At 65.6% G+C, this 11,987-nt stretch overlaps 1 protein-coding gene across 1 annotated transcript; it reads right to left on the minus strand.

Moving 5' to 3' along the window:
• Positions 1 to 3,888: 3,888 nt before the first annotated feature.
• Positions 3,889 to 11,879, minus strand: THOP1 (thimet oligopeptidase 1). The gene is made up of 13 exons (XM_040537726.1): positions 11,580 to 11,879; positions 10,614 to 10,817; positions 9,348 to 9,496; positions 8,740 to 8,847; positions 8,020 to 8,122; positions 7,585 to 7,745; positions 7,064 to 7,199; positions 6,601 to 6,967; positions 6,114 to 6,315; positions 5,814 to 6,000; positions 5,311 to 5,439; positions 4,891 to 5,027; positions 3,889 to 4,764 (listed from the first exon to the last, which is right to left on the minus strand). Exons 1-13 carry the CDS (start codon positions 11,593 to 11,595, stop codon positions 4,606 to 4,608), a joined length of 2,058 nt encoding a protein of 685 aa, XP_040393660.1. The 5' UTR covers positions 11,596 to 11,879; the 3' UTR covers positions 3,889 to 4,605.
• Between the last annotated feature and the right edge of the window lie 108 nt (positions 11,880 to 11,987).

Consider the following 11,987-nt stretch of genomic DNA (forward strand, 5'->3'; position numbering starts at 1 on the left):
CCCCCCCCTCAGCCGAGGCCCAGCTGCAGGCGCCGGGCAGGGAGCCCTGTGCTGGGGAGGGGGGGGAACGACTGGGTGCAGCCCCCAACGGTGCAAGCAGGACCCCAGGACCCCCATCCTCCCCATGGGGGGGGGGGGAGAAGCAGATGGGACCCCCCCACTCCCGGCCTCATCCTGCTCCAGGACCCTCCTGATACATGGGAGGGGGGCTCCTGGGGGTTGGGTCCCCGCTCAGCACCCAGCAGCTGCTGTGGGACCTGCCGGAGAGGTCTGGGTGGGTCTGGGGTGTTGGGGGGGGGGGGTTACCAAGGACCCTGGGGGGGTCTTGGGGTGCCGGGGGGGGGCACCGGCCACAGCTAGGAAAGGGGCAGACGGAGAGGGGCCGCATCCAGCCCACGGCATCCCCAAATCCCCGGGCACGAGCCGTCCCCAGGGGCTCTGTCCCGCTGGGCTGGCAGAGCCCAGGGTGCTGGGTGCCCCCCCCCCCCCGGGGCCGTGCCCCCCCCCCGGGTCCCGCGGCATCCCCGCGCCCCACGGGGCAGCCCCAGGTGCGGCCAGCCCGGAGCCGAAGCGGTTACGGTGGCGCAGGAGGAGGGCGGCCGGGTGCGGGCGTCCCTGGGGTGTCCCTGGGGGTGTCCCTGGGGGTGTCCCCGCGGCAGGGACGAGCGCGGGATGGCGGGGGACGAGCTGCCCGGCCGCTACGTCGCCGACGAGGGCAGCGGGAGGCTCTTCAGGCGAGGACGGCTCCTGGGGGAGGTAAATGCCCCTCGGCCCCACGCCAGCACCACCCTGCTGCCCCCCAGCAGGCCCTGGCTGCGGCGCAACGCCACCACGTCCCCTGATCCCGCCGCGGGGAAAGGGGAAACTGAGGCAGGGAGGGCGCTGGGATGGAGCCAGGGCAGAGCAGGAGCCCGCGACCACCGCCCGGGGGAAGGATGCCGCCATGGGGGGCACCCGACGCCCGCGTCCTCCCCGCTGCCGCCTCTCGCTCCTCGCCTCGGCCCGGGGTGCCCAGCGCCGTGCTCCGTGGTCCCGGTGTCCCCGCAGGGGGCTTTCGGGCGCTGCTACCGGCTGACGGAGGTGGCCAGCGGCAGGGTCTACGCCGCCAAGGTGATCCCACGGGCTCGGCTCGCGGCGCTGGGGATCGCGGAGAGGGTGAGTGCCGAGGGGAGCAGCCCCTAGGAGCCCCCCCCCCCGCCCTGCCCCCTGCTTCCCATCCCCACCTCCCCAAGGGTGCTGGGGGGGGGGGGGGGTCCTCCCCGCATCCAGCCCCGAGCAGAGGGGTCCCCGGGGTGCTGCGGGGCTCGCCCCCGACGCAGGTGGAGCGGGAGCAGGAGCTGCAGGGCCGCCTGCGCCACCGCCACGTCGTGCGCCTGCACGGGCACTTCGCCGACCGCGGCCACCTCTACCTGCTGCTGGAGCTCTGCGGCCGGAGGGTGAGCCAGAACCGGCCCCGAGGCGGGGGGGGGGGGGGAACCCTGCTGGGGGGCAGCCCCAGGCCCCAGAGCAGCCCCTCTCTCTGTCCCCAGTCCCTCGCCGACATCCTGCGGGCCCGGGGGACGCTGACGGAGCCGGAGGCTCGGTACTACCTGCGGCAGGGCATCGCGGGGCTGCGCTACCTCCACGGCCAGGGCGTCGTGCACCGGGACCTGAAGCCGAGTGCGTGGTGCTGAGCGGGGCGGTGCTGGGCGAGCCGCGATCCTGCTCGGCTGACGTCTCGCGTCCCCCCCTGCCCGGCAGGTAACGTGCTGGTGACCGAGAGGATGCAGGTGAAGATCGGGGACCTGGGGCTGGCTCGGCAGGAGGCGGCGGGCAGCCGGCGCTGGGGGTGAGCGTGGCTCTGACCCGGGCGGGGGTCCCGGCACGGCGCGGCGCTCATCCTGCCCTCCTCCAGGGCGCTCTGCGGGACGCCCAGCTACATGGCCCCGGAGGTGGTGGACCGAAAGGGCCACGGCCTGGCCTCGGACGTCTGGGCCCTGGGCTGTGTCATGTAAGCGGGGGACCCGGCGGGAGGGCAGGGGGTGCTCCTGGCCCCGCTGAGCACCCGGACCCCCCCCCAGGTACGCGGTGCTGACGGGCAGCCCCCCGTTCGAGGCGGCCGAGCGGCAGGAGCTGTACGGGCGCATCCGCGCGGCGCAGTACCCGCTGCCTGGCCGCCTCTCGCCCCGAGCCCGAGCCCTCCTGGGGCGCCTGCTGGTCCCCGAGCCCGCGGCACGAGCCAGCCTCGGGGAGGTGCTGGACCACGGCTTCTTCACCCAGGTATAAGGGTGGGAGGGGGACACGACAGCCCTGGTGCCCCCCCCCAGAGATGGGGAGGGATGGGGGAAATCGCCGCCTCTCGCCCCCCAGGGCTTCACGCCGGACTCGCTGCCGCCCCACGCCTGCCGCGCGGTGCCCGTCTTCTGCCTGCTGCGGGGAGCTGCCGCGGCGCTGGCGCGGCGCTGGGTGCACTGGGAGCACTGGGACGCAGCCACCCGGCCCCCAAGGAGCAGCTTCCTGGGCCGGAGCCCAGCCCCGCAGCGATCCGCTCAGGAAAACCTTTATTAGTGCTAGGAACCGTCTAAAATCCAGTCATCGGAACAAGCAGGGCGGGACGAGACCAGTACGAACGGCACACACACACCAGTTTGCCCTTAGAAAAGGTTAACGGGAAAAAAATAAAATAAAACAACCAACGGGACCTCTCTTCCCCGACAGGATGGGGACAGGGACGAGGGGATGGGGACGAGGTGCAGCTCCGGGAAGCCTGGTGCAGGACAGCTTTTGTTCCTCGGGCTGAGCCCCGAGAAGAGCAGCACTTAACACCCTGGGGGGCGCAGAACTGGCCCCCCCTCTGCCTGCGAGCAGCTTTCGGCAGCACCTCTCCCTGCACAGGCACCAGCAGGAGTTACCGGGGGGAGGGACGACGTTAGTGGGGGCCGGGGGGCAGGAGGGAGCAAAAAGTGCGCGGTTTCCCTCTCCAGTTCTCTCCCTGGAGAGAAGAGGGCTGAAAGAAAACCCTGAAAGCTCAGTAAAACGTGACATTTAAAACACCCGCAGCGTGGCTCCGGCAGCGGCCAGCCCCCGGGACGCTCGCCTATGTCTAAAACGGAGAGGGGGGGGGAAAAGACAAGATGCCTGCGGCGGCCCCAGCCAGCACCACGGAGCCGCTTCGCCGCTTAGGGCCCCGGCCACGTCAGCGCAGGGTGACCCTGGTGGCCCCGGCTTTGCCCCGTCACCGGGGGGCTGGGGAGGGAGGTGACGAGGGGACAGCGCGAGCTGCCTGGCGCGGAGCGAGCCCGAGGCTGGAGGTGGGGTGGGAACGGGGAGAAAAACCACCTAAAAGGGGAGCCGGGGCGCCTCGCTGGAGGCAGGGAGGATGAGGACCGCCCTCGGTGCCCACCACCTACGGCAGAGAGGAGAAACCCCTCACTGACGGGTGCTGGGAGCAACCCTGGGGGGTCCTCAGCTCTCCGGGGAAGCTGCCTTCCTCCCCCTGCCCTAAAGGTGCACCTTTCCCTGCAATTCCTACAAAAAGCAGGAGCCCAGGCCAAGGAGCAAAGCCAGAAATCAGCCTTCGCCCCGGGGTTCAGCGCTCCGGCCTCGCAGCCCCACGAGCTTGGGCATCGCAGCGCCAGGAACGACAGCGCTGGGGCTGTGAGCTCAGAGCAGAGGGGGCTCGGCACGGGCCCTGCACCCCCGGGCACGGTTTTGGGGCCTTCTCGTGGCCGGGGGGGGGCGGGTAGGAAGCCCCCAGCTGCTCCCAAGGCCAGCGAAGGGCTGGCTGCTGGCCCCCGGCTCGGCGCCGCACCCAGAGCCCGACCGCTGGCGGTCCCTGCCCTGGCACGGCGCCCGCTCGGTATTTTTATCCCAGGCATCTGCCTTGTTTGAAGCCGCCTGCTTTTTTTGTTTTTCCACGGCCCACCCCTGTTCCACCCTGGCTTAGAGGTGACAGCAATAGCTGCACGCCCTGCTGCCGTGGCCTGAGCCCAGAAGGCATCCATCGGCTGCCCTAAGATGGCCCTGGGGGCCCAGCGGCTCCGAAGGCAAGAGCCACGCACACCGGACCCCTTGTTCAGGAGCATTTGAGGGGCTCAGGGCAGGACGTTCCGGTAAACGCAACCATTTTTAAGATCTCCCCTTCTTTATTCCACAGCTGCCCAAAGACGGGGAGAGCCAGACTCCTAACATAGCTCCCTCAGGCCATTTGTTTTGTGCTCAGAGTCTGCCCTGGGCACAAAACAAGTCAAGCCCTGGGGGAAGCCTCGTTTGTTAAAAAGAAGGAATTTAAAACAAGGATTCTTAAAACAAGGATTCAGGTTTGCGACCTCCTCTCACCCTCCTCCCCGGCTAACGATGAGGCTGAAACTCACCCTTGTGCAGAAATCGGGTTCAAAGTTCAGCCAATTTTGGGGCGCTAGCGCCAGCCCCATCCCCTTTTTTGGGGGGTGGGTGGGTGACAAAGGGGATTTAATCCCCTTTGCAGAGCTGTCACTGCAGAGCCCTGGCCCTCGGAGCAGGATCCTGGAGGAACAGCTCCCGGCGGGGCTGGCCCTGGCCGCGTTGGGATGTACCGGGTGTCGTAGACAAGGAGCTGGCTCGACTCAGACGGGCTGGAGCAGTTTCTTAGCAGGCTGAAGGCAGCGAGTTGCTCTCCACCTTCAGTCCTTTGCTGGCCAGGAAGGCGTCCTGCTTGGGCTCGCGGCCCAGGAACTTCCTCAACATGTCGGAAGCGTCCAGGGAGCCGCCGGGATGCAGGATGCAGTTCCTGTAATCCATACCCACCTGCAAGGAGAGACAGAGGCGCGTGTAGGACGCCCGCCCGCCGGCCTCGCTGCTCCCACCTCTCAGCCAGGGGAGGCAGCGCCCGCGGTGAGCCCCGAGCCCGGCCCCGCGGGACGTCCCCCCTACCTTGCAGTTCATGATCCCCTCCTGCTTGAAGCGCGTGTGGAACATGTCCATGGAGTACACCTCGCTCCAGAGGTAGCCGTAGTACTGGGCATCGTAGCCTCCAGCCAAGTGGCCAAAGGTGGCCGGCATGTTTGTACCTTCGCAGCAGAGGAAGGGAAGGGAAGGGGGCGTTAACGGGAAGGGCTGCTGGAACTGCTCGTGGAAAAAGCCCTCCGGGCTGTAAATGTGTCACGGCAGGCGCTGTGTCGGCTTGCTCGCAGTGACAGGGGAAACAGGGAAGGACTTTCCAGTTATTTTCGTTCGGTTTTAGCCCTGCTCTTCCGGGAGTCAGCAAAACCCAGCCCCGCTGAGCCAGCCCGAGGCCCCAGCCTTGAAAGGGACCTGCTGTGTGAGCGGGACCCTCAGCAGAGCCCTGCGTACCTGGGGTGGCGGGGACGCCCAGCACCTCCTCGCACAGCTGGGCGAACACCTCCACGGGGTCAGCCTTCGTCTGGGTGTGCAGCGCCTGGTCCACCTTGGCCAGGACGATCTGACGCAAGTTGAACAGTCCTGTTCCGGGAGGAGGAGGCGAGCTGAGGCCTGGGGGCCCGAGGGCTCCCAGATCTCCCCACACCCGATTTCAGAACCACTTCCCCAGACCAGACCGTCCAGAAGCTCCCGCTCAGGCCGCAGCTGCACCTCCTTGGGCACCTCCTGTCACCTCACCTTTGGGCTTCCCAGATTAACAGCAAGGAGATGTGGTTCCTTCCTCCCAGCCCTCTGTCCCCACAGACAAAGCCTTTACCCCAACCATCGTGACCAGCCAGGGCACTAAGGGTCCCCTTCCTGTCCCCAAAAGCAGGGGACACCAAGGCAAGGCTCTGTCCTTGCTGGGAACAGCGCACAGCCTTTGCTCCCCAAAACCCTTCGTCACTGGCTCCCACCTGTGTTTGCCTGCCGGGATTTAATGAGCTTCTCCAGCAGCTCGTCGGGGATGGGGCTTCCAGTTTTGTAGTGCCTGGACATGCGCAGCAGCGGCTCCTTCTCCCACACCCAGTTCTCCAGCATCTGCGACGGTGCCTCGACGAAGTCCCGCTCCACGTGCGTCCCGCTGAACATGGCAAACTCCGCCTAGGAGACGCGTCAGACCGTCAGCACAGGCAGCTCAGAGCACGGCATCACTCAACCCCCAACGGGGAGCACAACGGAGAAAGGTAACAAACCCTTCCCCTGCCGGGCCTCACCTGAGAGCACAGCTGGTGCATGACGTGCCCGAATTCGTGGAAATAGGTCTCCACCTCATCGTGCTGCAGCAGGGAGGGCGCGTCCGGCGTGGGCTTGGTGAAGTTGGCCACCATGGCAGCCACCGAGATCTGCCGGCTGGAGTCTGGCAGGAGGCAGCCCGGCTGCAGGCCGAAGCAGGCTGCGTGCCCGTACTTCCCTTCCCTGGGCCGGGAAGAAAGAGGTGGCTGCGACGTGGATGATCCCAGGGAGCCAGCCACGAGCTCCCGGGCAGGGCACCGAGCTCTGCCCAGAGCAGCAGCCCCCGGTGGTGCCGTGACTCACGCAGACCCAGCGCTCCCAGGACAGCCCTGCCTGTGTCTGCAACCCTCCCTCCACCACAACCATGTAGTGGGGAGTGGGACATCCCCTTCTCTTCCCAGGCGCGTGGCAGGCTCCTGTCCCACTGTCCCATCCCTCCTCCCTCCCTTGGCTGGCCCCGGGCCTCACCGCGGGTACAGATCCAGGTAGAATTTGCCGATGGTCTCCCCGGAGGAGGCGTCCTTCACCGTGTACAGCTGGACGTCCTCGTGCCACACCTGAGCCTTCTCTTCCAGGTGGAAGGTGAGCCCCAGCAGCTCCTGGTAAATGGCCAGCAGGCCCGTGGTGACCACCTGCATGGGGAAGTACTCCTTCAGCAGATTCTGGTCCACGCTGTACTTGGTCTCCTCCACCTGGTTCATGTAGTAGCGCATGTCCCAGGCATTGATGCGGTTGTCGAACTCCAGCCCTCGCTTCTCGCACTCTTTCTTCTTCAGGTCCAGGATCACGGCCCGCTCCTTCTCCCCGAGGGGTTTCAGCTTCTGGGCCAGCTCATCTGGAAGAGCACAGAGGGAGGGTTGGGGACCAGGGGCGAGAGCAGCCCCCCAGCCCAGCGGAGCCCACTTCTCCCCTCCGCAGCCAGGCGCCGTACCCAGGAACGTGGCCACCGTCCTGCTGCTTTTCGCCATGTTCATCTCCAGCACAAAGTCCGCGTGGGTGCTGAAGCCCAGCAGGCTGGCTTTCTGAGCCCGCAAGTCCACCAGCTCCTTGAGGATCAGGCAGTTCTCCTGCAACGTGAAGGAACAAAGCTCAGCACGAAACGGGGCGCACGAGAAAGCAAGCACGAGCCCCGGCGTGGAAATCAGCACAAGTCTCAGAACAGCCCCCTTCAGTGCCTGGTAAATTCAGAGTCTTTCACAGGACCACAGCCAGGCAACCCCTTCCCACATGTGCTGAGCAAGGCCCAGCTGTCACAGCTTGCCCTAACTCTTTATCTTCTCCCCAGCTCTGAGGACTCTACAAGCAGCAGGTCTCCGTCTCCCCGAGGATGCCATCGCCCTTCCCAGGGATCTGGGGGCACTGAGGCTTCTCTCCACAGGACGAGATCTGCCCAGGGAAAAGTCCCGGCGGGCATTCCTTCTGGCCCTGCTGGCAGGCAGCGAGGCCACCTACCTCTTTGCACCTGGAGTTGAACATTTCTTCCACCTTCCTCCTCGTCTCAGGCACGTAGCACTTCTTCAAGAGAGGGAAATAGTGCGGGTACTTCAAGGTGACCTTCAGCTTGCCGTCCTCTGTCTTCTCCAGGGAGTTGAGGAAGTCCTCGGGGAGCCCCCCTGAGAAAAGAGCACACAGCTGGCAGAGAGCCCAAGCCTCTCCCGAAATACCAGCTCTGGGCACAGAACGGGCTCTTGCTCCTTGGCCGGAGCAACCCCAGGGCTTAAATTCCTGCACAACTGCAGGAACGCTGCAGGAACACCCTCTTTTACCTCCACCCTAGAGCAGAGAACAGCCCCTGGGCGGCCTCGTCGGGCCCGAAACGGGGTGGGCTCAGCTGCAGCACGAACCAGGCCCCGAAGCCCAGGAGAAACGAGCCCGAGGGCTCCGTACCTAGCTCCTCCTTCGAGAAGGGCAAGTAGGTGGTGTCTTCGTTGAGGTTCTTGTTGAAGTCTATGCAGAGGACGCTCAGCTTTTTCTTAATAGCTTTGATTTTCTTTAAAATATAGAGAAAAAGAGAAAGTCAGTCCAAATGGGAAAGTCAAGCAGCACCGTTCATGGTTCCCAGCCAGCAGCCTGCCTGCTGAGTCGCCCCCTGGTCTGCACTTGGCTTTTATTCAACTGCAACGCTGCAGAATTAACTGCACACAGGCACGGAGCTCTCGGGCTGGAACAGGCTCCCTTTGATCCCACCTGGTGGGAACGCAGCCACCTCAGCACCGTCCCGAACACCTCCTGCCGGCTCAGGAGCTGCAGGTGTTTCAGCAGCGACCTCCCCTGCCCTCACTTCATCTCGCTTTCTCTTCTATTTTTAATTCAGGCTCCTTCACTGAGCCACGATAAGAGGGAGACGCGAGGGGGACGCCCTCCCTGCTGCCCCCACGCCTGCTGCTGCAGCTTCTCGGGAGCCTCTGGCTCCCGATGTCAGCCCTGTGGCGTGACGTTATCCCCACCCAAGAGAAGGGAAAAAGAGGGGCAGGGAGACATCACCCGGCGTGCCCAAGGTCACACGGATCAGGAGCGAGCCTCAGGCCTCTGCTCTAAGGCTACGCTGCCCCACCAGCCCTGCGAGGCGTCCTCCACACGCATTTATTTTGAGCTCTGTGGTCTCACCTCCTGTGTTTCCTCAGGGAGATGGAGCCCGTTTCTCTTGCCCAGTTTGATCAGCCTCTCCAGGTACCTCTTTGCTTCGGGCTTCAGCGAAGCGCTCTCCGCTTTCTCCTGGAAAACAAAACCCATGAGCACAAGAAGCCACGGGATGAGGTGCCCCCACACAGCTCTGCAGGAAGCTGGGGAGAGTCGTGGGCTGCAAAAGCGGCCCGGAGCAGAGAGAAACACACCACGCTAAGGCTTTGGTGCATTAATTCTATCGGGCTGCTTTAAACATCTCACCTTTATGCCACGCTAAAGCCCCTTTTGGGGCATCACCCAGCCCCTCTCCGAGCGCGGCGGGCTGGGTCACTTCTGCCTTTTTACCAAAGGAAGAATCGAGACTGTGTGTGTGTTTGGGGGGGGTCACAGCCCTCAAATCCCAACCCCCCAGCTCTCACAGCCCTCAAATCCCAACCCCAAAGTTCTCACTAAAAGCTGGAGCATACAACTATCCAATTCCAGACCCTGCGCCATTTATTTCTAAGGCCTGGGAGAAGGGAATAGGACTGCTTGTAATTCCAAGAGGCTTCTGTTCCCCGCTTGGAGGCATCCTACTCCCAAGCACGCACCTGCAGCCAGACGATCCTCTGGTACACGTCCTGCCTCATGCTCATCTCCACGTCGAACTCCGAGAGCTTCTTGTCAGCCTCGGTGCTCGCTGCGCGGATGTCTTTGCAGGGAGAGACGTGCTGGGGGAAGTCCAGCATGTTCCGGCGGACTGGAAAGAGAGCGGGCATTTCAGCAGAGGCAACGAGAGCCGCGCGATCCACAGCTGCCCACGGGTGGGAGCACACGCAGCGAAGGTGTTAATTAGGAGCTCGTCTGACAGCCCCGCAGCCTGAGCTAGCTGCCCACACGAGGGGAGAGCGAGGGAGCTGCCGCCCTCAGGCAAACCTGGAGCCACCCTCGCTGAGCCCGCGCCCCCCTCGCTCGCTGCCCTTGCTGCTGCCGCCCAGCGATCTCCCCCTGCGCTCTGTCTTCTGTACGAAACCTGCGTGAATTTCATGCGCGTGGGGCCCCGACTCTCCCGCTGCTACCAACTGCCTGGAGGAGCACAAGGCTCTTACAGCGGCGGGCGCGCAGACAGCACCGCTGTGTCTCCATCCCTCAGGGAACCAGGGCACGCCCTCACCGCAGCCGCCTCTCGGACGCCGCCGTGCCCCAGGTGAGCTCTGCCCCGGCTGATTTCATCTTGGAAGCGAGCGGAGGGAAACGCTCCCTGCCTCCAGGCCTCGAGCAAGACGACCGCAGCAGGAAGGCGCCGCCCTGCGGGCACCAGCTCCCTCCACGCAGGAGGGGAGCGGGCGTCAGGTAACTGAAGCCCGCATCACCGACCAAAAAACCATCACGTGGCTTTACACGCAACCCCTAAATTGACAGCAGCGTTCAGACAGACGAGAGGCAGATATTTATCCACCGCCTTAGGGAAGGAGTCGGAGAAAAGCTGGAGATTTCTCACATTTCTGCCAATGCACGACTCCTTCCTGCTAACGCACTCGGACGTAAAAAGGAGCAGGCAGCCTTGAAAACCCAGCTGGAGCCCCGCAGACCTTCCTGCTGCCAAAGCAGCGGCGCTGCCAAGGCGCTGGCCTCATTTTAGATTCACGTTTCTGTTCCAGATCTCTTTTTTTTTTTTTTTATTTGTACTCGTATCTAGCCGCGTAAACATTAACTGGAAGGAAAACACACCGCCGAGAGCGAGGGATTCACGGGGAGACAGAAAGAGATGAGAGCACGGAGCCCCCCTCCCAAAAAAAGGTGCAAAAAAAAAAACAAAAAAACATTATTAAGACGCAGATTTCCAGAAAGCCAGCACGTCTTCTCCGGATACGTACCCGTGTACTCCACCTCCACGTCGGCCAGGGCCTTGAGGGTGTTCTCGTAGGACACCTCTCCCCGCTCCTGGGCGCCCACGCGGTCGTACACGACCTTGGTCCTCTCGGTGAGCTCGGCGGCCATGCGCTCGATCTGCTCGGCGCTCAGGTCCCAGCGCAGCTGCTCGGCCACCAGCCGCGGGGCCTGGCTGTCCACCACGCTGCCTGGGGAAGCGCAGAGAGACCCCCGCCCGGTGACGCGGCCGCCCGCGAGGACAGCCACCCGCGGCCCGGGACGAGAGCTGGGAGCAGGCCGGGCACGGAGACGGTGCCGGCAGCTTCCCGGGGGGGGGGGGGGGGGAGCGGGGAGATCCCGGGGGGCACCGGTGACCCTCCCGGTTAGGAGGGCTCGGTGGAAACCTGCCGCCTGCCCCGCTGGGACCGGGGGGTTGGGGGTGGCTGGAGCACGGCAGGGAGCCCCCGTCCTCACTGGGATGCCCCCGTCCTCACCGGGATGCCCCCGTCCTCACCGGGATGCCCCTCCTTGACCTTACCGGGCTCCCCACCCCGTCCTCACCAGGACTCCCGTCCCTCGCTGAGACCCTCCCCAGCCTCCCCCCGTCCTTACCAACTCCCCCTCCCCGTCTTTACCGGGACCCCCCCGTCCATACCGGGCTCCCTCCCCCGTCCTTACCGGGACCCCCTGCCCGTCCTTCCCAGGACCCCCCCAGCCTCACCGGGACACCCCCCCCGTCCTTACCGGGAACCCCCCCGAGCCTCACCGGGACCCTCCTGTCCTTACCGGGACCCTCCGGGACCTGCCCCCGGCCTCACCGGGACCCTCCCGCCCATACCGGACCCCCCCCCACACACACCCTGTCCTTACTGGGGATCTCCCCCCCGGCCTTACCGGGACCCCCCCGGTGCCCCCAGCCCCGGTGCCCCCCGCCAGCCCCCGGCCCCAGCCCCCCGGCCCCGTGCCGTTACCGGTGGGGGGCGCCATGCCGCGCTCCGGGACCCCGCTGCCGCCGCCGAGGCCGCGAGGAGGCCGCGAGGAGGCCGGGCCGGCCCCGCGCACCGAGCATGTGCCGCGGGCAGCGAGACGGGCGGAGGGGGGGGGGGCAGAGCGGCCGCGCCAGGGGCATGCTGGGATCGCGGAGGACCGCGCCGCTCCCCCCCGGTCATTTCTCCCCTCTCCGGGACGGGAGAACGGACGGGGAAAGGCCCCGACCCCCCCCCGGCCTCCCCCCGCCGCCCGGCCTCCAGCAGCGAGGCCTCGGCCCGGTGAGGCCGCCCGCCCGTTCCCATGGCGACTACACCCCCTCCCCCCCCCCCGTCTCTATGGTCAACCAGCAGGGAAAGAGCGGCGCCCCCACTTCCGGCCTCCAGCCCGTC

The sequence above is a fragment of the Cygnus olor genome, chromosome 26 (assembly GCF_009769625.2).
Source record: "Cygnus olor isolate bCygOlo1 chromosome 26, bCygOlo1.pri.v2, whole genome shotgun sequence".
NCBI lineage: Eukaryota > Metazoa > Chordata > Aves > Anseriformes > Anatidae > Cygnus > Cygnus olor.

What these genes read in the sequence shown, in the direction of transcription:
- THOP1 (XM_040537726.1), bottom strand. An exon ending in CGTGGAGGTGGAGTACACGG is followed by an intron (nt 9,497 to 10,613) that starts GTACGTATCCGG and finishes CTCTCTTTCCAG; the next exon opens with TCCGCCGGAACATGCTGGAC. An exon ending in ATCCCGGCAGGCAAACACAG is followed by an intron (nt 5,440 to 5,813) that starts GTGGGAGCCAGT and finishes CTCCCGGAACAG; the next exon opens with GACTGTTCAACTTGCGTCAG.